Genomic DNA, 24,195 nt, shown 5'->3' with positions numbered 1-24,195 from the left:
TACAAGCCAATAGCATGGAAGCCACAGGTCTTGGAACAATAGTAGATCTCCTATGAGTCTCCTTAGAGACTAAAGGAACCTTTGGGCTCATCTAGTCCAATATTTTTATTTTACAGATCAATAAACTGTGACCATCAGAGGATAAGTGATTTACTCAAAGACACAGCAGAAACAGCATTTGAACCCAAGTCATTTTATTTCAAATTCTACAGTTTCATACTGAGTTACTTTGTGTGTCATTCTTGCTTGTTTGAATAAGCTTGTTATATTTATATAGGGACAGACTCAACAACTTATACCCACCCAAAATCAATGCTTGAAAGGATTGAAGAGGCTGTATGTTTCTTGCAGAAAAAGACAGTAGGAATGATTTCAGACCATCCTGGAAAAAAAGAATGACAACCCATCTTATCCATCACTTCCTCTTTCTCTTTCCTAAAGCACTGGTGAGAAATATGTCCAGAAATGTTTCAGATTCCTCTCAGGTTCTAGATTTCAGGCTCCAATTTTCACAAGTTTGAGTTTGTGGTAAAAGGACAAGGGGAAGTAAGCAGAACATATGTGTGTGTATACATGTGTGTATGAATATGCATGTAAACATGTGTATATATTTGTATAAGTGCCACTACATATGTGGATGTATGTATATGAATGTACAGTTTGTGACTTCCTTCCCACATACAAACATACAACTTGATTTTTATTATTGGCAAATATAAAATGCCAGTCACTCCAGGAAGAGTTGATTGAGAGTTCCATCAAAAACCAACAAAGATTAGCTCTGACTGAAATCTCCTCTTTATAACCATATTCCCTGAATGAAATTTGGCTAGAATTTTCTGTCACTTGACCTTTTGATTTATAAGCTTATTTTCAAGAATTAATTAGGACATCCCAACTCTAAAGGAAGAACATTATGTCACATAAGTTAGAACTGGCCTCAGGTTAGGAAGAGCTGACTTTAAGAGCCACCTCACTTACATATTGTCTGAATGATAACTAGGCAAGTCACTTAATCTATCAATATCCCAGATGGGCAACTTTCTAAGACTGTGTCAGTCAAGTCAACACATATTTATTCATTTATTAATAGTAAGCATTTATCTACTTACTCTGAGGGTCAGATACTGTGCTATGCATTGGCCATAGAAAAAAGACAAAACTAGCTTTGACCTTCAAGGAATTTACATTCTAATGTGAGAGACAAAAATAAATAACAAGGTATATATAAGATAGTTTAGATAAATGCACATCTATCTATGCCTTTTTCTCCAATCTCCTTGACACCTTTCCTCTCTGCCCCAGCCCATGCTTTCCATTGTGCCTGGATGGTGTGTATCAATCTACTCCCCTATGATCTCACTGAATGTCCCCACAACTTTCTAGTCCAAAGTGCCCCTCCTTGACCACCACTACCCTAAGTGATGTTTGTTTCTTTCTTTTACCCATTATGATATAAATTAATTGAGGTAGAGACTTTCTTCATTTTTATTTGTATTCCCAGTGCTAAGCATGATGCTTGGCTTGGGTTTTTTTTTCCCATTTCTTTCTACCTCTCACAGGACACTAGGCAGGAAAGGGAAGGAAAAAGGGAGGAAGCAAGCTGGGTTACTTTCTGAATTAATACATACATACATACACAAGAATATGAATACATTTATACATATAAAATATGACATCATATATAGAATATAGCATCTAGCAAGTAAAATAATACCACACATATACAAGAAGCCATAACTAACATATCATAAAATAACCAAAATAGAAAACTTCCCTGCTTCCTAGCACAGAAGAGCAGCATGGTCACCAAACACATATGTTATTATAGAAGCTGCTGCACTGATACCAGATCCTTCACTAACCCTGAGGACCCTGAGGACTTCAGTTGAAAATAGGATTAAAGGAAAAGGACAAGATATATCAGGAGAGGGAAGGAAGGAAGGAGAGAGCAGTTTGACTCAAGTAACCTTTCTGCTGTTAGAATGGGTGTTACCCTGAAGATCCATGAATTTCTCTGCAGGTTTTCTTCTGGCTATAGATTGGAAACAGAAAGTCTCTGAATAAGCTGGTGATTTGATTAGTATTTTATCTCCATGGAAACTTAGATGATCTCAGAGGCAACTTCAAAAGCCTTCCTCCCTCTAGTTTTTCTGGGCTGTTCCTAAAGAGACTTTCATGTTTTGGAGAAAAGAAATCTGTCAAGGTAAGCTTCTAGCCCATTGAAACAAGTCCCAAAACACCAGAAAACAGGGGTGTCTTTGGGAAAGAGGAAAGCCCTTGAGTTAGTAGGGTTGATAGCTATTCCCAGAAGAGAATCAAGAAGAACAGTGGGTGCAATGTGAGAAATGCTTTATCACATCCTGTGGGATGTGTGTGTGTGTGTGTGTGTGTGTGTGTGTGTGTGTGTGTGTGTGCCCACACTCGGATGCTCTCAGGGAGAAGAAGTGGAAGATGAGAGGCAGGTTCTAATTATATAGGTCAGTTAGAAGCTAAAATACCTCTGCTCTACATCCAAGCTAACCTCGTCACAACCTGTTTTAGGGAGTAAAGGGACAAGGCTAGTCAGGATGATGCAGCATCAGGACTGAACCAGAGTAGATTAACAGAACATGTCAGATAATGAGCCTAGAAGAAAATGGTGAGAACTAGAGGTCCCCTTATTATAGGCTGAAGGGACATGCAATATGGTGAGAGAGAGAGAGAGAGAGAGAGAGAGAGAGAGAGAGAGAGAGAGAGAGAGAATCAATCATTGAATGGTGGGCATGGAAGCTATAATGCATATCTGAGGAGTGGAAGATGAAAAAGTGAAGGCAATAAGTACAGACAGCTTTTGATAAGTTTGTTAGTGAAAAGAGGAAAGATGTAGAACCTTAGTTTAAGGATATAGTAGAGTCAAGTAAAGGTTGGTTTTTTTTTTTAAAAGGATACAGAGGACCAGAGTATATTTGTAGAGGAGGAACCATGTGATAAGAAAGGGTAGATAATTAGGGAGAAAAAAAGGGATAGCTGAAAAGACAAGCTTGTGGAGGAGATGAGGGGGGAAAGGTCACAAAATAGAGGGAATGTCATCAGCAAAAAGAAAGACCACACCCTCCCCTAAACCTGAAGCATAGGAGGGAAGAATGGGAAATAGTGTTGAGATGATTTGATTTTATTGGGGAGAAAAATGAGCATAGATTGGACAGTTTCAATTTTTTTAGTCAGAGGAGCTCTGTTGAGAGGAATAGGAGAGGGGGAATAAAAAGATAGCTTGAGAATACAAAAGGTTCAGAACCAACCTTGTGGAGAATCTGATAAAATCAAAGGAAAGAATAAAAGGTATAGCATGAAGCAATAACAACCCAATTGAGAGTGGATAGCAGAAATTTGTGGATCCAATCAACAGAGTAGTTTTCCTCTAGTGATGTTTAGAAGTACATGAGTAGGCACATAAAAGGCAGATTGTGGGAGAAATCCAGGACTGGGGTTTTGAAAGTCATGAGTGGAAATAGGACAGTGAAACAAGGGATTCAAGAGTAGAAGATAGAGTAGAAATTTAAATTGACTAAATATAGGACTAGATTTTGAAGGGAAAAAGTGACCCCCAAAAGGGAGGAGTGGCAACTATGGTGAGAATAGAGAATAACTTTCAGAAGGAGATTAATGGAAGGATAAGAGGTTATGGTTAGAGGAATTTCAGAGGATTGAGTTGGAAGGTAGAACTCTTGTGACTGATAAGATTAAAGATGCAATCATTCCTCTGTGTGGTAAACATATTATGTATATAAAGTTTCATTTTCTCCAACTGTAAAATGAGGTAATAATATTTGCACTACCTATCTCACAAGGTTCTTGAGAGACCTGAATGAGATATCAATCAAATAGAATTCTTTTAAGTGCCTCCTGAGAAGAACTCCTCTATGACTTAGTCTGAGGTAATACAAAGACTCCTAGCACATACTGCCTTAAGTTCCAGTTACTCGTGAAAATATCTTCTGACTATAAGCTCAATCCAATAAGAATTTGTGCATTCGCCATTTGGGAAAGGGGGGGGGGACTGCTCTCATAGATATTCTAAAATTGATTAAAGAACCTAAGATCTATATGAGCGATTGTTTTTATTTTGAAATTATAAGAAGACCTATTGGACTGATTCTGGAAAAAATATAGTAAATATAGTTTAACATATATTATATATATAAACAAATATAATATAAAATATAAACAAATATAATTTAATAAAGATCAGTCCAATGATCCAATAATGAAGTGACAGTCTTGCAGAGCTCTAGGAAATGGGTCCTCATTTACAAAAAAAGGCTAGACCAGGCAAGAGAAAACTGTTTAAAAAAATTACATATATAGGCACATAAGCCAAATCCCTTGTTAATGAGCATGGTGTTGACTTGGATCAGATTAGGCAGGAGCCAGAGAGATTTCTTTCAGGAACCAATTTCCTTCAGGCACTTAAACAGCTGGGGCCCCATTCCCTCTAGGATTGAAGGAAAGGTAATTTAGAACTGAGCCTCATATGCACAATGGCAGCAAATAATGGCATCTAATGGGCTCGCCAAACAACTGTCCTGTGCTCTGGGAAAGTGAGAAGCAACAAACAAAACATCTTTCTCGGTGCTTCATATTGTCCTTTCCCTAAAGAGTTACCTTGAATTAATTTTGTAAATATTGTTTGTGTGTGTGTGTGTAAGTTTTCTCCCTGATTGAAAATAAATTCCTTCAGATCAGGGATTATTTCATTTTTGTCTTTGTATCTCATAGACCTTATACAGTGTCTAGACATATAGAAGGCATTTAATAATGCTTATTGATTGATTGAACAAGAGGGGTAAAAAAAATGCCATAGTTTTAATGAGACAGAAATGTAATTGCTCAATCCAACGTTTAGTATTACAGAGTGGGAAAGGACCAGAGTATGATACTGGATTTGCTCTTCTAGATTCCTCACTGAAGAGTTGAGCAAACAAAGCTGCAGAGGTTAAGTGAGAATAAGTCACATTTGTCAAGCACTTTCTGATTACAAAGTACTTTGCACACATGATATTACTTGATTCTCAGATTAACACACTGAAGTAGAAGATGCAAGTGATGCTTCAGTGATTCAGTGGTTCCATGATCTCATCCATGTAGGCAATCCTTTAAGCTCTTGGGCTTTCCATTATTATACCACATTCCCGTTCCATGACCAGTCACTTTTATCATCATCCATCTTCTGAGTGATATCTTTTGTGATTTCTTACTTGCAAATAATAAAATGAAGTCTACTTTCACCTACCATGGTGTTCCCATTTCACAGATGAGGAAAGTGTGATTCAGAGGCATTTAGTAATTTTTTCTCTTTTGTGAGCTACAATAGCGTGCAAATTAACTGGAACAATGGATAATTTTGAAATGGTTTCATTTTATAACAGTAATGGTCGTGTGTGTATTTCTCCCTACCCTAGGCTTCCTCACAGTATCTGACTGACCAGATAAAACCAGATAAGGTTGGCTTCATCCCTTCAATAAAATCTGTCAGTTGAGTGACAAATTTCATGTTCTTTGTGATTTTATTGTTTCTTTAATTTTGTGGTTTTTAAGAATGGATATTATTTCAAGGTAATTGTAGAGTTTTAGCTCCTAAAAAGAATACTTTAATGACTCTTAGGGATACTTTAATTGTATTGTACTATTAATTTTAAGTGGTATGACAAAGTCTAGTGTTTCAAGGTTATTAAAGTTCACTGGGAAACAAACTCAATCACTTTGAAACACAAAAGAAAATTTAAGTAAAAAATAAACAATAAACAATGTCAAGAATTGGCAAACTATAGATATAAAACAGATTAATTAATCTAAAAAACAAGCAAAGACCTCAGAAAGATGTAGAAATCAGAGGGGTTACTAGCAATTCCTTAATATCATGGTACAACTTCTTTTGAAGTCAGAAAAACCAGTCAGAGGAAATCAATAAAAAGGGAAGAAAGGAAGGAAGGAAGGAAGGAAGGAAGGAAGGAAGGAAGGAAGGAAGGAAGGAAGGAAGGAAGGAAGGAAGGAAGGAAGGGAGGGAGGGAGGGAGGGAGGGAGGAAAGGAGGAAAGGAGGGTGGGAGGGAATTAAAAAATGGAAAGAGAGCAGTTAGGCATGTCATGGGCAAGACAATAAAAATATTTAAGTACATAATTTCAATGGTATGGTGAGGTGAGAAACTAGTTTACAATGGGATGAAATGAGAGTAGAATGTGAGGAAGTAGAAACAGTGAATATAGATAGCTAAGAATTTGGTTATGTGGGGCAGCTAGTCAGTACAGTGGATAGAGCATTGGCCAATTAGGAGGACCTGCATTCAAATCCAACCTCAGACACTTAATACTTAGAAATGTGACTTTGGACAAGTCACTTAACCCATTGCCTTGCAAAAACAACAACAACAACAACAACAAAAAGAATTTGGCTATAAAAATGAGGAGAAATATGTAGGATAAGCAGCAAAATTTCTAGAGTGATCAAAAATGTTTTCTGATTTCTATCATAATCCTTTCCTATGTAATATATATGCTATATCTATAGTCATAGATAGATATAATTTGTGTATTTTATGTGGTATTTATGTATGTGTGAATATGTATACAAATTTTAAACTTTAATAACTAAAAACTGCAATAAGGCTTTTTTGAAATATGCTGTATGATGATTATGTATGTATGTATGCATGTGTATATTATATAAATATGAGTATACCTGTATGTATTTGTATATCTCTATATGCATTTGTAGATATTCATATAGATATGCATGTATTTGTTTATGTGTATGCATATGATGTCTACATATACTACATGATCTAGAGAGTTAATGGAACCCTGAGAGGTAATTGATGCATATATGTATGAGTGTATGTGTGTGTGTGTGTGTGTGGTATACATACATAAACTCATATGTAGGTAATGCGTGCATTTCTATTAAATGAAGAATGACTGCTATAAATGTATGTCAACTTGTAAAAAAACACTTTAAGAGTAGATTCTTAATGATTTTTTTGTGTATCACGGACTCCTTTGGCAATCTTGCAAAACTAATGGAATCTTCAGAAATGTTTTTAAATAACTGAAGAAAATGTTCCATCTCAATTAGAGGTTAGTGAAAATAAAGATTTATTTCTCCTCCAAGTTATGGACCTTTTAAAATCTATCTACATATCTTTTGGGCATCCAAGGACCCCACTTTAAGAACCCCTTACATAGAGGGCTTATGAATTATCTTCAAGTATTTGTAAAGTTGGCACATGGAGGATGGATTAGATTTTGGTTTTTGCTTGATCTGGGCAGAACTGGGAGATGTGAGTAGAAGGCTAAGGTTCCACATAAGGAAAAACATCATGGGTAGAACTGTCCAAATATTGGCAATGGGTTCCCCATCCCTGGGTCTTCAAATGGAGAATGAAGAACTACTTGTCAGTGTATCATAGAGGGGACTCTGCTTCGAGCACAAGTCCTGTGCAACTTTGAGTATTTGGGATTCTGTGATACCAGTTTCTTATTATTTAACTGGCACCAGCAGAAGTACCCGGGGAAATGGCACTATAGCTGCCTAAATATGGCTCAGTTGCCAAAACAGACCCCCATGGAGTATTTTTATACTCCGTGGTCCTGTGGCAACATTAGGAGCACAGGCTCTAGTGCCCATTAAGATGTATCATCCAAGTCCCACTGAGATAGGGTCTTTACCAGTGCTCCTGCAGAAGAGGTCCATTGCTTCTCAGTAAACTTCCTTCCTTTCCCCTATCCAAGCAGCTTCCTCAGGATGAGCTAGAGGCAAACCCTGTGACCCACTGGGGCCTGGTAGATGACGTAATAAGCATAATTAAACAGTAATTTATATTCCATGCAGGTCTGTCCAAAACCATCAAGTACTCTTGAGAGCTAAGTACTGCTGAGGCATTTAATCTGAGAGCTTGGAAGGCTTCATGCAAATCTGCATCCCCACAATGGAATTGGTCATTGCTGAGCTTGGGTGGGGGAAGACTCTTTTCTAGGTTTGTGCCTTGGTAGTTTTTTAAAGATGAGACTTAAAAAAGGCAATTTCTTGATCAGGGATCAGTTTTTTTAGCCACCCCAAATACAGGACAGACCAAGGGCTTGTACATTGCTTTTGGAGTCAAAACCTGAGCCAAATTATGGATCTTCAACTTGTGACCTTGGGTCTAGTTGTTTGAACTTTCTGGGGTTTAGTTTAAAATGAGGGATTTCGATTAGATTTCTTTGAAGGTCTCTTCTATCTTTGAATCTACAACACAATGGGCTCAATGGAACAAGCCAAACTATATATCTGCCTGCAGTTTCTTCTTACTAAGGTAATCTTAACTCCAATTTGTGCTATAGTAAAAAAAAAAAAAGAATTGTATTATTCCCAGTGACCCCACCTGATGGAGACAGGACCACTGTTAAGAGAAAGAATCTGATAGCCCTCCATACTGAGGACTTCAGAGCTGGCAGATAAGGCTAGTAGACTTTTCCATACCCCATAATAATAATCTAGAGTTCAATCCCAGAACTGCATCTGGATGTACAAAATTATGACTGGAAGAATGAATAAACAAACAAGAAAAGATTTATTCTGATGCTAGGAGCTGCCTAGGACACAAATCTAGAAAGGGGTAATAACTCTAAAACACCAAAAAGCAATGCCTTGAAGAAAAAACATAGCTTGCCCACAAGATCAATTAGACATTTTAGGAGAAATGAAGTAAGAGTTTTAAAAAGAGTTTAAAATTATATCACAAATAAAAAAAGAAAAATAGAGAAAAGAAATGAGAACTATAGAAGAAAGACTTGGAAAGACAGTTTACAGCTTAGAATGAGAACTACGATACCTAAATAACAGAATCCTTGAAAATTAGAATGGACTAAATAGAGTTTAATGGTTTTACAAGATAACAGGAAATATTAAAGTTATAGAAGAAAATATCAAGTCAATGGCATAACAAACCCCTAGTCTACAACTTAATATCTGTGTGATCCTGAGCAAAGTTAATTGACCTCTCTGAGTCTGTTTCCCTTTTCTGTAAAATAAGGGGATTTAGACTCATAAAGGCCCCTCCAGTTCTAAATCTATGATCCTAATATCACATTAGTTAATGAAGAACTGTAAGAATTTGGTGAATCATTTAGAGAAAAGGAGTCACACAGAAAAAGAGAGTCAGTGATTAGAACACATAGCATGCCAAAGAAATGGATAAAAGTCAAGAGGCACATCCAGAGTCTAATTGAACACCTTGACCATACAGTGCTGATAATGTTCCAGAGAAAACAAGACAATTTGGCCAGAAAACCAGATGTTCCAGCAAGAGGGAACTTGTACAAAGAATTCATCTACAATCTGACCCATACACCAAACAGTGAATAGACCTGAATCCTATTGAGCCCTGGACTCCACATTCCACCCCCAACCCTCTCTGAATTAACTTTATCTGCAAATGACTCCTTTGTAGATGGGCAATAGCTCACAGTGATGTAGGGACACAACAGAAGTGGCAGGTCCCACCTAGATATTTAAAGGGGCAGTAAACTTGAAAAGCTATTTTCCTATGAAATTTTCAGATTTTGCACAACTCACATCTTGTGGGTGAGACATGATAGCTTGAGAAACTTTCTGAACCTAATATTCACCTGTCCTGACACAGCCTTTAAAACACTTATTAAGGTCCTTGATTTCCTTAGGTATTATTTCTTCTTATGTCAAAGACAACTTGGTGAAATGATTAGAGAACTTATCATAGTCTGGAGACCTAAGGTTGAAGCCTAACTCCAGTATTTAATAGTGCTCAGTAAAGTCATTTAACTTCTCTGATACTCAATCTCCATTTTCAAAATGGGGATAATAATTTTATTATTATCTTTCATATGTCTATAGTATATTTTATATATAGTATATTAAAATTATTTATAATGAACAGGTATACCATGAAAATATTCCAAATTCAATTTCACACAACTGCAATAAAGCAAATATCACAATAAAAGAAGTCACATGAACTTTTTTGGTTTCCTAGTGATATAAAAGTTATGTTTACACTATACTGTAGTCTATTGAATTTTCAATAATATTGTCTAAAAATGTTCACCAATTTAAAAAATGCTTTATTGCTAAAGGTACTAATTATCATCTGAACCCTCAGCAAGTTGTAATTTTTTTTTTGCTATCAGAGGGTCTTCCCTTAATATAGATGACTGCTGACTGATCAGGGTAGTGGCTGTGCCAATTTTTAAAAATAAGACAGCAGTGAAATTTGCCACATCTATTGACTTTTCCTTTCACTTGAACACTTAGAGGTCAATGTAAGGTTATTAATCAGCCTAATTACAATTGTTGTGTCTTAAGAAATACAGAGGCCTGAAAAGAGGGAAAGAGACTGGGAATGGCAGGTCAGCAGAGTAGGCAGAACATACAACATTTATCAATTAAGTGCACCATCTAATATGGGTATTGTTCATGGCTCCCCAAAGTGAACCACAAAATGCTACTGCAATGTGAATTATTATTGATACTGATATTGACTGAATTGGAACCTGAAACTCAAGGCCACTGTGGCTGCTTCCATTCAAGACTCAGAGCTCTTATTTCCTCTGCTGCTTCCCTGGCAAAGAGTGAGTCAATGAACGTATTTGGAATGGAAAATACAATTTTTTTTTTCATTTTACTCCATCTGAGCATGCTAATATAACAATAATTATGAAGATAGGTTTACCATCTTGCCTAGGGTGTTATAGACCTAGACATCAGATATCCACATCTGCCAAGGCTTAATCACCACAAGTTGCAAGATGCTAATATTTCTCTGTGGGAATCAGCACAGAAATATAGGACTCTCTGTCTCTTAGCCAGTTACACAAGAATACAGAGATGACTTTAAAAACAAGTATCCAGATTCCCTTCCCCCCCACCCACCCAGATTTTCTTCTCAGGTTCTTGACTGATGCCTCATTCTCTTCCTCTCTCAGACTCAAAAATTGTTCTGTACTCAACACTTCCAGGGCCCTGATATTGCCACTATACCAAACCAAACCACTATACCATACTAATCCAGAGGGGATAATCATGATTGCCAACAGTTTTAGGAATATGAATCTCCCCAGCACAATTATTACCCTTTTCCCAGAGAATTTCAGCCTCAACAATAAGTAACTTAAACAAAGACTTAATAATATTAATAATATTATTAATAAATAATAATTGATAAAAAAAAAAAGGAGACAGCAAGAATTATCCCTCAAAAGCAGGCTGATGGATTAGCACATAAGTGCTTATGTCGATATTTCAATATCTCTATGATCTCATTTGTGTGAATGAGATAACATCACCATTAGAGATGGCAACCTCCCCACTTCTCATTGTCTGCCAACTTCTTGTCCATGCCTTTACATAAGTTCTCAATGGAGACTGTATCCCAGACAGACTTTCCAATTGTTTTTTACTGTTCTATGGATACCAATGCATAACTCAAACTATCCACTTGTGACCCCTCACTCTTCTGCAATGACCAATTCACCTCCTTTCCCAGCCATAAATATTCTTGGTGATATATTTCATTCCACTGTTGACATACAGGTCATATTGCTAATATATAATGATCAACATAGACCCAGTAGAGGACTTTCTATTGCCCTTTGGATCACAGGCAATAGGGAATCCTCTGAGTTTATTGTGATCAATGTTTCTCATTTAATAATAATACCAACTGTAGGTAGTACTTTGAGATTTACCAAGTTATCTCATTTATTCTCACCATTTGAGTTAAATGTTGTTATCCTCATTTTATAGATGAAGAAACTGAGAGTGAGAAAGTCCTCATCTAGGGTCACATGACTAATAAGTGTCTGAGACATAATTTGAACTCTGATGTTGCTAACTTTGGGTCTACGATTCTAGCCAGTACATGACCATGATTCCTTTATAGGATCAACATGAGAATTTGGAGCAGGGGACTAGTCTGAACCTGTGATTTCATTGATATTGGTAGTTCCCAATAAGGAAATTCTCTCTTAACTCATATCAGCACCTGAATAATAATTTCTAGCCTTAGAAAATTACTGAGAAGGGAGGAAGAAAGGGTAGAAGGGAGGTATGTGTGTGCTGGGGGTGGGGACTAAGTGATAAGTTGTCATGCTGAGAGTCCCACGGTCAATAAAGTTCAGAGGCAAGAACTTGAACCCAGATCCTTCTTACTCTTCAACCAATAGTCTGTCCCTAAGTCGTAAACAGAGTATCTGATGCTTTAAAAAAAAAAAACATTGAGAATAATTTATGATTATAGGCAATCATCAGTATGTTTTCTGACTACCAGGGAGTTGTCTTTCTCCTGGACTCCATACTTTATGAACACAATAATGAGACAATATTCTTGGCCCCAAGGAACATCCAGTTTAGTAGGAAAGATAACTTGCCCTCAATACCTATACAATACAATACAAAGATTACATACGTCATTATTTCTATTGAATGTAAGTTTTCAGAAGGAGCAACATGCATATAAAATCCTATAATACAAAATATAATTCAACTTCACAAAAGAAATGTAAAGAGAAGCAAATGCAAAAAAAAAAAAAAGAAAAAGAATTCCAAGAAAAGAGAGATTATTCCCTACTGAATATGAAGGGCAACAGCAGAGTAATAAAACTCAGGTCACAGAATAGGGAACAGATTCAGGCCTCAGCACCTGTAGCAATGCTAATATCTCAGCTCGGTGGCAGTGGTCAGGCCTCAGGGCAGGGGGCATTGCCAGGCCCTAGCATAAGGATGGAACACTTGTTCTCAACAGTAGCAGACTCTAAATAATAATAACTAGTAGCAAAAAGTAGGAAAACTCAAGGTGTATAAGAAACTATAATGTAGGAGGAAGAGGAGGCGTAAGGAGTCGCAGTAGTAGTAGGAGCTGCAGGCCCCAAAGGCAATAGTAATAGGTAGCAGCATAGTAAAGGCAGGAAAAACTCGAGGTATATAACAAATTATAATGTGGAAGAGGGGGAGAAGTAGCAGCAGCAGCAGCAGCAGCAGTAGTGGTACACTGCTACTAATCTGAGGAGTATGAACATAAAGAAAGAAATGAAAAGGGGGAAGGAAGCAAAAGTGTAAAGGGAAGGGAGGAAGAAAGCATTAATTAAACACTTCCTATGTACCAGACTCTACTAAATACTTTATAAAATTTTTAAATTTGATCCTCACAACCCTTGGAGGTAAGTTTATTATATTATCCATATTTTACAACTGAGGAAACTAAAGTAAACAAACCTGTAAGTATCAAGATTGGATTTGAATTCAGTTCTTCCTAAATCTGGGTCCAAATATCTATTCATTGTGCCACCCAGCTTCCATGTAAAATACCTCAAGGGATAGGGAATAAGATAGGTTTGCAAGAAAAATACACTGAAACCCAATTGTGGAAGGTCTTGAGTTTCCAAGCTAAGGAGCTTATTGTATTTCATTCCATAGGTAATATAGAAATACTGAAGTTGTTTTAAGAGCAGGAATGGTCATCAGACTATGGCATTAGGAAGAATAGTTGACAGTGGTGGGAAGTATGGAGTGAAAACAAGGAGACTTAACTGTACTAGTTAAAGAATTACTTTGAAGTAGATGTTTCCTGGAAAGTCAGAGGGAGACTCAGCTTTATCTTTTTGTCTTTTTTGATGTAGAAACTCCCTCCGCTTCTAGCTCACTTCTATGGATAGCCCTAGAGTCCTCACATCTTGAACTCATGAGGTTACCTCCAAACTGACACATCCATCTCAAGATCATTGTGTGATCACCTTCAATCAGGAAAAGAAATATAAAACAGAAGAAACTGCCAGAAGCCCAAGTTCCAACTTACCCAATCGAATTCCCTATTGTATCTGTCACAGGGAGTGGTTGATATGCAACTGGGAAAGGAGAAGGGTGACCATCATCCACCCTACCCCACCAGCAAGAGGTGTGAAGGATTATTCACACACTATGAAGCCAGGAAGAAAAAGAGAAAACTGAGGGGAAAATTACTCAATCCCTTTTAAAGGTCCAGAAAATCATCAACTCTTCCTGCCTAATAACCAATAAGGGGATTCCTTCATCATTCCCAAAGTGCCTTTTAGTGCTCCATTATACTTCCAAACCACTGAGCTCCCACATTTGGTCAGTGAATAGGATTTTGGTAGTAGCCCAACTTATAATACAAACAACAGGAGGGTTATGCAGCAGGGCAGGACTTGAAACCAGCTCTTCTGATGCTCATTCCACTGTCAGTTGATGCCCTTTCTTCTCTGCCACAAGACTTTGTGTTGCTTTGGGTCTCCTTTGTAATGGGCACTCTGGATACTGAATGAAAAACTCACAAAGTACATGTTTAGCACCTAAGGGAATTATTTTTATTGCCATAGCCTTTTAAATAGAGTTAATTTGTGGAGGATGTTTCTTTTTTTATGTATATGTATTCTAATTAAGAACAAAAACCACAGGAATGCAATAGAAAATTAAAGAGACAATAGAAAAAATTTTAAATTAATGAATATGAGAGCAAATTACAGAGAAACTCAAAGCAATGTGCTAAGAGAAAAACAAATGCTAAAACATAATATCATTAATTCAATGGTAGTTTAAGAATCATACAGTGATAATGCACTAATGATTATAAAGGTATTATGGCATTCAGGGGTGTGCTTGCACTGAGTTGAAAGCTGATTATTAAATTTTCAGTGTGACCATATTCCTTAGAATACTACAAGTCAGGGCTTGGTTTATGGTCTTACTAATGAAGTGGGTTAAACTTTAAAATGTGCCATACATTTTCTGAACTCCAATTGTTCAATTTTTATCAACTCACCACTGGGTATTGTTAAAAAAAAATTAGACTTGGAATCATTAAGATTTAGATTCAAAGACCAAATTATTTAAACTCTCAGTATCAGTTTTCTCATCTATAAATCTATAATATTTGCCCACCTATTACTAACAATCAAGAGTTGCCTAGCTATCTATCAAGGAAAAATCAAGTGGAGTAAGAATGGCAAATATCCAACCTATAACATACATATGAATGGACATGTAGCTTATCTCCATGTATATCTGGTACAGACAACACAAATGGACAATGATCCAGGCACAGAACTGAATAGAAGGGAAAGAGTGGAATGAATTGTATTTGGGAAGTTCTTCCTTACTTTTCATGACCTCAAACTTCTTCCTGAAACAAAGGATCACCTTTTTTTAGCACAAATATCCTTTCAGAGTTACTCAACTGGCTGCAAGTCATGGAATGCCACAGTCTCTAAAGGCATGATGTTGTGGGTCACCCAAAAGGCAATAGAGAGGCACACAGTAGAAACGAATAAGTTGCAGTGTAATGCCACAAATGACTATTTAGAAGTATAACATAAAAGGAAATATCAGAATGCTGCATTACTAGAAAGAAAAAAAGAAAATGGATTAGTCATAGTGAGTAACAAGAGTGAAGAAGAGCTGTGTCGGCCAACCCTACATGCTCTACCTCAATTGGTATCCATGCCATGACAATAAATCTAGAGGAAAACCCCCAGGTGTAAGAGATGGCCAAGATCCAAAAAGGATGATGTCTATGCCATTGAATAGAGTTAATAAGATCAAAGGTCCATTAAAATATCAAAGAAGCATCTACCTTACAGGTTTTCTGGGAAGATCAAATGAGATAATGTATACAAACAACACATTTTTTTGAAAAGTTAAAGTGTAAGACATTGTATTATGAAACAGAAGAGGCTGAGAAGTTACTTTTTTGGGAGCTTGGAAAGAGGGTCCAACAATCCTGGCTGAAAATAGTTTCCTTTTCTTTCTCTCTCCCCCTGACCTCAATCGTCCTGAGGACCCTGGAGAGTATGAGGGAGAACATGAAACCCAAACTACAGTCATTCTCCCTCCTCGCTTTACAAAGTAACCTAGAAGTACTATCTTTTGGTCTGTTAGGTAAAACAATGGATAGAATGTTCGCCTTGGAATCAGGAAGACCTGCGTTTGTGTCCTAGCTCAGATATTTATTGACTATTTGATTCTGGACTTCTCAACCTCATTTTTCTGACCTATAAAATGAGTGTAATAATATCACCTATCTTATAGGAATGGTGAGAATAAAATGAGATAACTTATGTAACATGCTTTGCAAACCTTAAAGCTGTTAAAATATAATTGCTATTAGCTATTGTGATTATTACCTTCCACATAGTTTCTTAATTAATGCCAAATGAATCTATTTGCTACAGAGAGAAAGTAGAGAGAGAACTAACAAGTCAGCAAGAGAAAAGAGAACAACTCGGGTAGCTCTTGTCAGAGCATTCATCAGAGAACAAAGTAGATTTAGGAGAGAAATAGGTGCTGTGTATGAAAATCAAAGAGATATTTTAAAATCATTTAATTTTTAATGGTTCTACTCTACCTTCCACAGGTGAAGTTTATAAATTAAGGGATTACTTAAAGTGACTGAGAGGAAACAGCTAGTAAAAGGACTTTGAGGGTTGCCTCATTTCTTGTTTTCTTAGCACCAATTATGTTCAGTACAATTCCTAGTAGATAGAATAAAAATGTTAACATTCATTGATTTATTCATTTATTCATTCATATTGTCCCCATAAACATCAACACTCATATTACTATCAACTCAACCTGTCAGTTTCCTGTGGTGGCTACTTCTAAGTATCTTATTGATCTTCCCAGTCCATGAATCAGATCTAAAAGTTTCCCAAGTGGACATAAGCTATTTGATTCCCCTTTCCAAAATGGGAAGTCCATGAAATGAATCATCATAAGGGCCTCTATAACTTGATTAGTGTCATGACTTTAGACCCACATCTCTAGAACCTTGATTATTGCTGATTTGACCACATCCTGTTTTCTCTGATGACATCTGATATCATAAAATTTAGTAAGGCCTATCCAAACTTATGTAGTGCTATTCAAGATGTTAAGTAACTTGCTTATGAGCACAAAAATAGAAAATATATGAGGCATTCAAATCCATGTTTCCTTGTTTCTCTATATCATATCTATTCATTATACCTACATCTCTTTCCAAAGATGGGGAAATGGTTTACCTCACATTAGTTTTGCTTTCCCTTTTATAACATTCTTTGCTAAATGTTGTTGAAATTTTTGTAGTTTCTGAGAACAAGAAAACTTTGTTCTCAACATGTCTCAAGCTTCAGTTTCTGTCATATATCTAGATTTGGAATCACCCTAACATAAAATTTATCATAAGTAAGATATGAGAATATAATATAAATATTGTTGAGTCCTTATCTAACATGAACCCGTATCTGTATATGGATTCCAACATTCTTGAGCAAGAGGGAAATAAGAACACATGATTTATAAGAGTATCACCCAGCATCTCTTATCTATTTTTCTCTCTCCCCATTTTCTGTCCTAACCATTTGGCATTTCTCTCTCTCTCTCTCCTTTTCCCCACTTTTAAACTTTCTTTCATCTTGGGTCCCTCTTTCCCCTTTGGTGAACTAAATAGGATCACACAAACTATTAAACTTAGCTTCCTTTGGTGAACCAAATAATTCTAAACAATATTAAACTCTGTGAGTGAACATTATAAATGACTCACCTGGAATGACTCCAAGAAAGGTAGAAATTAATCTCTCTGTCCTCCTTGCCCACATCATTATAAGGACCTTGTTCTTTAAAGCAAGACATCATCCCTAAATGAGCTCGGTCTTTTGGTTTTGTAAGTAAAGATGATGTCTACAATGGCGAAATGACAGTGCTTTGTCATCAACCTGTTGGGAAGAAATCAATCAGCAAGCATTATTAAGATTCTGCCTCAGACAGCCCCTGCCTCAAGGAGCTTACATTCTCATGGGGGAGACAGCATGTATTATTAATAGGTACACAAAAGATAGATTGAGAGGAGATGGAAGGTAACCTTAGAGGGTACAGAACTAGCAGTGGAAGAAAGAAGAGAAACCATGTAGAAACCATGAGTTGGGTCTTGAAGGAAGTCAAGGCCTCCAAGAAGTGGAGGTGAGAAAGAGAACACTCCAGGAATGGGGAGCATTCAATATAAAGGCCCAGAGAACCTTCAAACTGGCCTTAGAGTGCAGGAAGACCAGGTTGTGGGAGTTTTCAATGCTAAAGGAGTTTATATTTGATCTTAGAGATAATAAGAGACCTCTAGAGTTTATTGAGTGGGAGTAGGAGGACAGGTTTCATGGTCTGAATGGTGGGTGTCATAGACAAATCACTTTTGATAGCTGTTTAGAGGATAGACATGAAGCAGAAAGATCAATCAGAAGGCCAATCCAATTGTCCATGTGGAGGTCTCAGCGACAAGATCTGGCAACTGGTTGAATTTATGAAGTGAGTGAAAGTGAATAATGCAGGACAAAATCAAAGTTTCAAACTTGAGTGACTGGGAGGTTTGTGCTATTCTTTGATAGTAATAGAGAATTTCAGATGGGAGGTAGGATTGAAAAGGGAGAAAATGGATGTCTTTTGGATGTATTTAATTTTAGATGAAAACTTGAAATGAAAAAAGGCAGATAAATGAGTGACTGGTTTTTATATTGTGCTTTATGTTAATTATCTCAAAGGGCTTTAGAAATTATCTCTTGAACCTCTTCATTTTGCATTTAAGGAAACTGAGGGTAAGAGAGGTTACAACTTTTCCAAGGTCACTTAATATGTAGATGAGTCCTGATTCAACCCTGATCCACTTCTCCAAAATCAAGGTCTCTTTGAAATACACTACTCTTCCTCAATCAAGCAACAAGTCTCTTCTAATTATTTACACTATGCCAGGGACTGAGTTGGGCCATTTCAAAACAAAAATGAAATAAATCCTACTCTAAAGGAGCTTATATTTTCTTGAGGAGAAAACATACACATTATAAGCGTTTTTAAAATGAATACAAGAAAACATGAGCAAAAGGAGACATATATTTGGGGGAAATCAAGTTTTACTAGAATTATAGCAATGATAATAAGAATTGTTTGTTTCTCAAAGTACTGTACATACAGCATCTAATTTGCTTGTTAGCATCAAGAGGTCAGGGACAATGTCATATCTACATTTATATCTTCCAGAGAGTCTTGCACAGTTCTTTAAATGTCATAAACATTCAATTAGTATTTGAGAAAGGAAGGGGAAGAAAGAGAATAGGATTAGAGAAGGAGGAAAAAAAGAGAAATAGGTTGAAAGTTAAGACAGATGACTTTCTTTGCCAGAAAGAAATTTCACAGTCACTAATGTAGCCTTCAAATTTTTTAGTTTGAAAATAGGCTTTTGAACACTCTGGAATTCGAAAGGTGATATTTCTCATCAAAGTATTGCTGTATATATTTTGGTAGGGAGATGATTCTGTCCTCATGTCCTTCCATGTTTCTCTAAAGGACAACTTCAACTAGGATGTTCCCTATGCAGACTTCTGAGGCATTTGACAGGGACTCAAAGAAAGAAGGCAATGTTAAGAACAACAGTATCATGCAATGACTGAAAAGAAAACAAAAGAATGGATTAAACCAGTGCTTGTCATGGCTATGCTCAAGACTGTGTTAGGTTCTGTGGAAGATGCAAAGCTCAAGAACTTAGTTTCACTGGGGAAAGAAAACATATGTTAATGAAATGATTCATGAACCACACAAGACATTATAACAAATATAACTTTTTCAATAAAAAAAATGAAAATACATTTGCTCTGAAAATCCCAACTACTTTTTATCATATCCCTCTACAATTTTTCCTTGTTCAGGTCATTCATATAGTACTAAGATCTGACTCTTTCTTAGTCTTCTTTCAGGATTGTATACTCTCAGTGTTAATACAGATATGTTATTTTTTTAATAAGCTCAGATACTTGATATATGAAATAAATTGTATTGCATCTAGAAAAAGTGAATTGTAAGGAAATGAAAAGTTTCATTACAAATGGAAAATATAATGCATCTCTTTCCCTTATTACATCATCAATATACATACACACACACACACACACACACACACACACACACACACACACACACACACTCTTCATCCTTCTCCTATCTATCCTCCCCTAGTATCAAGAGTCAGGTATTACAATTGCTTAAGTTGTCATTGTTCCCTGGAATTGGAGATGTCAACATGTTGAGTTTTTCACAGCCAAGATAGGAATGCTCCATTGGAATTAAACAAGTTCATTCTTAGTAGGTAAAAAATCCCACCTACCATGTAACCATAGGCTGGAGTAGTTTACTATACAAAAGAAATGGAAAGAATGTCAGAATTTAGGTAGGTAGTTGGCCTTAATCACTTAGACTGCATGGTTCTTCTTCCCAGCCACTGTCCCTTTTGGAAGAAATTAATGCTAACCTGTGACAACTGTGAGAAGAAACAACTCTGATCCCAGTGGCCTAATACTAGTAGTTGGTGTGTTAACAGATTAAAAGAAACTCACAAAAAGTATATCTATAATGACATGTTGATGCCTTCTCATCATATAGAAAACTCTCAAATTAGTGACAGCTTTTTGGAAATTTGTTTAAAAATAAACACAATATAATGTAGACCTTGATGTATACAACAGGAAAAAGTATAGAAATGGTTTCCCAAATGGGGACATAAAGCAGAGGGGCTTACCAAATTATTTCACTTTCTCTTAAAGGAATGAAATATGGAAACTTCAAACTCTCTAAAAGAGGGGAAAGGATACTGTTTTGCCTCATGTCATCTTGCCTCACACTCTGATGGAATGTTACTTCTTTTATGTTTTCTCCTAGGTATAGTTTCTGAGTCTGTCTCTGCCTGAGGGGAATATGGATCTGAGTGTGAGTGATATTCCACAATCTCTTCCTCCCTCTCCTCAGGGAAAGTTCCAGTTACTGCTCTTGTGGGACACTCATTTCATGATAGTTTTTCCTACCTGAGAAAGTTATTTTTTAAAAAGACCTAGTAATATTTATCTCTTTTTTTCTTTTTCCCTCCCCTTCTTTTTCCTATTCCTCTCCTTCTTTCCTTATCCCTACCCACCTTGTCCTCTAGGAACCTTCTGCATCATTTCACTGTGCACCTGTGTGGCCGGGATCAACTTTGAGCTATCACGCTATCCACGCTACCTGTATGGACTACCTGATGATATTAGTCATGGCTATGGATGGTCCATGTTCTGTGCATGGGGAGGCCTGGGTCTCACGCTTATCTCGGGCTTCTTCTGCACCTTGGCCCCTTCTGTCCAACCTGTCCCCAGGACCAACTGCCCCAAAACCAGACCCGAAAATGGGACAGTGTGCTAAAACAAACAAACACAAAAACAACCCCCATATATATATATAAATATATATATATATAATATACATATATAAAACAGAAACTAAAGCAAGATGGTGCCAGTGCCAAGAGAGCATTGAGTTGGCTCAGGCACCCATGTCTTCACAGAACTTTGTGTTGCTTCATCTTTTCTCACTAAGATGGGGAAAACTTTGTTGTCATATGGCTCTTCCATCAATTTTTAACTTATGGCTTCATGATTTTTTGAAGGTTGAGTGAATATGCTCACTTGCAGTTGATTACAATTACTGCTACTAATGAGAATGGGTTGGTGAGCTGGGAAGGAACAGTGGCAAAATGTTTGAAGCAGCACAAGAAGTAGGGAATACATGTCATCAATTGGACCAACAAGAGAAGAACCCACCATCCACCAATATTAATGCGAAGAAACAAAACCCTTAGTTCACCTGTAGAATGTAACCAACTCTTCAAGGCCATTTTCAAAAACCATCTCTTCTCCCAGTGCTCCTGATATTATTCCCCAATTGCCCCACCAGCTACACACAAGAATTGGAAGAGAAAACAAACTGAGATGGAAGTTTTCTCTTTGCTTGCCAAACTTTTGGATGAACAAAAGAGGGGAGGGGAAGGGGGAAGAGACCGACAACCCCTAGAGATGATATTTGCATCAATACGAGGACACTTTTGTGGATGCTCAGACAACCCAGTCTTATCTTCCAGCTGCCTTACATCCAGGTTAAACAGAGGTTGCCCTGCCCCTACCCCCATCTTCTGGGCAGACAGGGGCCTTTGAGAAATGCTGTGATACATGTGTGTGTATAACTTTTCTGATGTTTTTTTTTTCCCTTTTTAAACTGGAATATTGCAGTATGACTGTTGTCTATAAATTGTGCTGATATCTTGGCCCAGACACAAGGGCCTAGAAAAAGTAGAGAGGAGGTGAGCTTGTATGAGTGCCAATTCTACAACTGTGGATTATTGTACTATGTATGTTTGAGAGAGGAGAGGGAGAGAAATGGGGGGGGGGGGGAAGAGAGGGAGAGAGAGAGTAATTATGTAAGTGTGTGTGTCTGCATTTATGTTTGTATGTGTGTGTGAGAGACAGAAGGAGAATGTGTATATGTATATTACTGAAGTGTTATCAATTGATTTCAGTTTTTCTATTATTTTAAAAACAGCTCAAAATTCCATATGGCAGAATCAAGAGAACCATTGGTATAGGGGACCCTATGGTTCTGCACATTACTGGGGAATATATGGTAGTAAGCCTTTTAATTTTGGAAGTTCAAGACACAGCTGAGCAAAAAGCCATTACAGAAGGAGCAAAAGGAACAAAATTAGATGGGAGAAAGAATGGTGCTTTCACTTGATGTATGCTAAACAAAACCTTTCTACTCCCCTTCAATGGTAACTCCTGATTCATTGAGTAACTCTTCCTCCTTCTGTATCAGTTCACTCTCTGAAAAGATGAAAAATAGGTCATGTGCAGAGAAAGAGAATCCATTTTCCATGGGCTCAAGTTTGTATGATATCATTGTAAATCAACCCGGAACTTTTTACTCTTTCCATATTTTCTTCTCTCTCCCTCTCTTCTTCCTCCTTTTCTTTCTAATCTTCAAGGTTGTGAATCCCAGAGTAACTTGGCTGCTGACACCCAAGTGAAAGAAGGATAAATCCACCACAGATCTTAGGATTGATTTGAACAAATTGACACTGAGGTAGCTGGAGGAGCCAGGAAGTGAACAAGGCAGGCATGAAGCCTTGAGATTAGGAATCTGCCCAAGAAAGTAGGAAAGGGGTCCACCATGCATAGACTGCCATTCTCTGCTATACTATTGGACAACCATGAGAAAAATGAGAAGGTCTGAGATGGGATTGCTACATAACAAGTATGAGGTAAATAGCAAATCTTTGTAAAATGTAATGTTTTGCTAAATCAAAATCCCATGGATTACTTTCCAACTAATAAACCTGTCCTCTATCCTTTAATGTTCTCTTATTTACCTACCTACTCCTCTGTGAGCTTTCACTTTCTCTCAACTTCCTGAGGATTCATCCAATCCACCCTCCTCCTCCCTATCTTGTCACATAATCCTCTCACCTCTCTCAAAAGATGCATTTTTTTTGAGCTTGTGTGTGTGTAAGGTTAACTGTGTGGTATCCTGGTGTGCATTGGTCTGTGGGAATATATCCCTGAGTGTATGTATCTGTGTATGTGTGTGTGTAGTGTGTATGTGTATATATGTATGTATCTGGGTACAGGTATAAATGTGCCTGTGTCAGGGCTTCTCAAAATTGTGATCATAGGAGTACAGCTGGAAGGGACCCCAGAAATCATCTGCTTCAACCTCCTCATTGTACAAATGAGGAAACAGAGGCCCAGAGGTTGTGACTGGGGACAGATGTCAGCATGTATAAAGGGGTATTTGTAGTTATATGATTATGGGGGGGATGGGGAGAGATGTCTGTGAATAATCATGACTGTTATTAGCATTTAATCAGAATAAGAATTATTTTTTAAATGGTGGATTTATTCTACAGGAAAGAGAAACAACTATCAGGAAAACCTGCAGTTTTTAGAACTATAGGGGAAATGCTCTTATTTTTTTTTCTTTGAAAACTATGATTTCCTCCTAGGGGGAAAGGCATAAATGCCTCTTTGGGCATGAGGAGGAGTGAAGAGAAGTATCTCAGATTGAGAGCCATTTTGCCTTCATTCCCCTCTTGGGGAAGAAAAGTTGGTCTGAGTTGGTGGGCAAATGGCCATATCCACAAGTATGCTTGGAAGTTTTCCTTTGGGGAAGGTTTGCCTGTGCCTAAAGAGTTTCTGAAGCCAAACTCCAGCTCCTTAAGTAAGTAGAAATTTCTAGATGGTGGCAACTTGGCACAGGTTATTCATTGCATTTTTTTAAAAAGTCACCAAACCTTTGGGTTCTGGCCCCTAACAGCACTTGT

The 24,195-nt window shown here is 37.1% G+C and overlaps 1 protein-coding gene across 1 annotated transcript in view; it reads left to right on the top strand.

Moving 5' to 3' along the window:
- TMEM178B (transmembrane protein 178B) overlaps nucleotides 1-21,263 on the top strand; it is a 441,133-nt gene extending 419,870 nt beyond the window's left edge. Inside the window, exon 4 of the mRNA XM_074195122.1 lies at nucleotides 20,995-21,263. Within this exon, the coding sequence (XP_074051223.1) occupies nucleotides 20,995-21,245 (251 nt within the window). The 3' untranslated portion in view covers nucleotides 21,246-21,263. The remainder of the gene's footprint in view (nucleotides 1-20,994) is intronic.
- The last annotated feature ends 2,932 nt before the right edge of the window (nucleotides 21,264-24,195 follow it).

Source organism: Macrotis lagotis, chromosome 7 (assembly GCF_037893015.1).
Source record: "Macrotis lagotis isolate mMagLag1 chromosome 7, bilby.v1.9.chrom.fasta, whole genome shotgun sequence".
In the NCBI taxonomy this organism is placed as follows: domain Eukaryota; kingdom Metazoa; phylum Chordata; class Mammalia; order Peramelemorphia; family Peramelidae; genus Macrotis; species Macrotis lagotis.
Note: the sequence above shows the minus strand (reverse complement) of the source record. Positions and strands in the feature narration are given on the sequence as shown.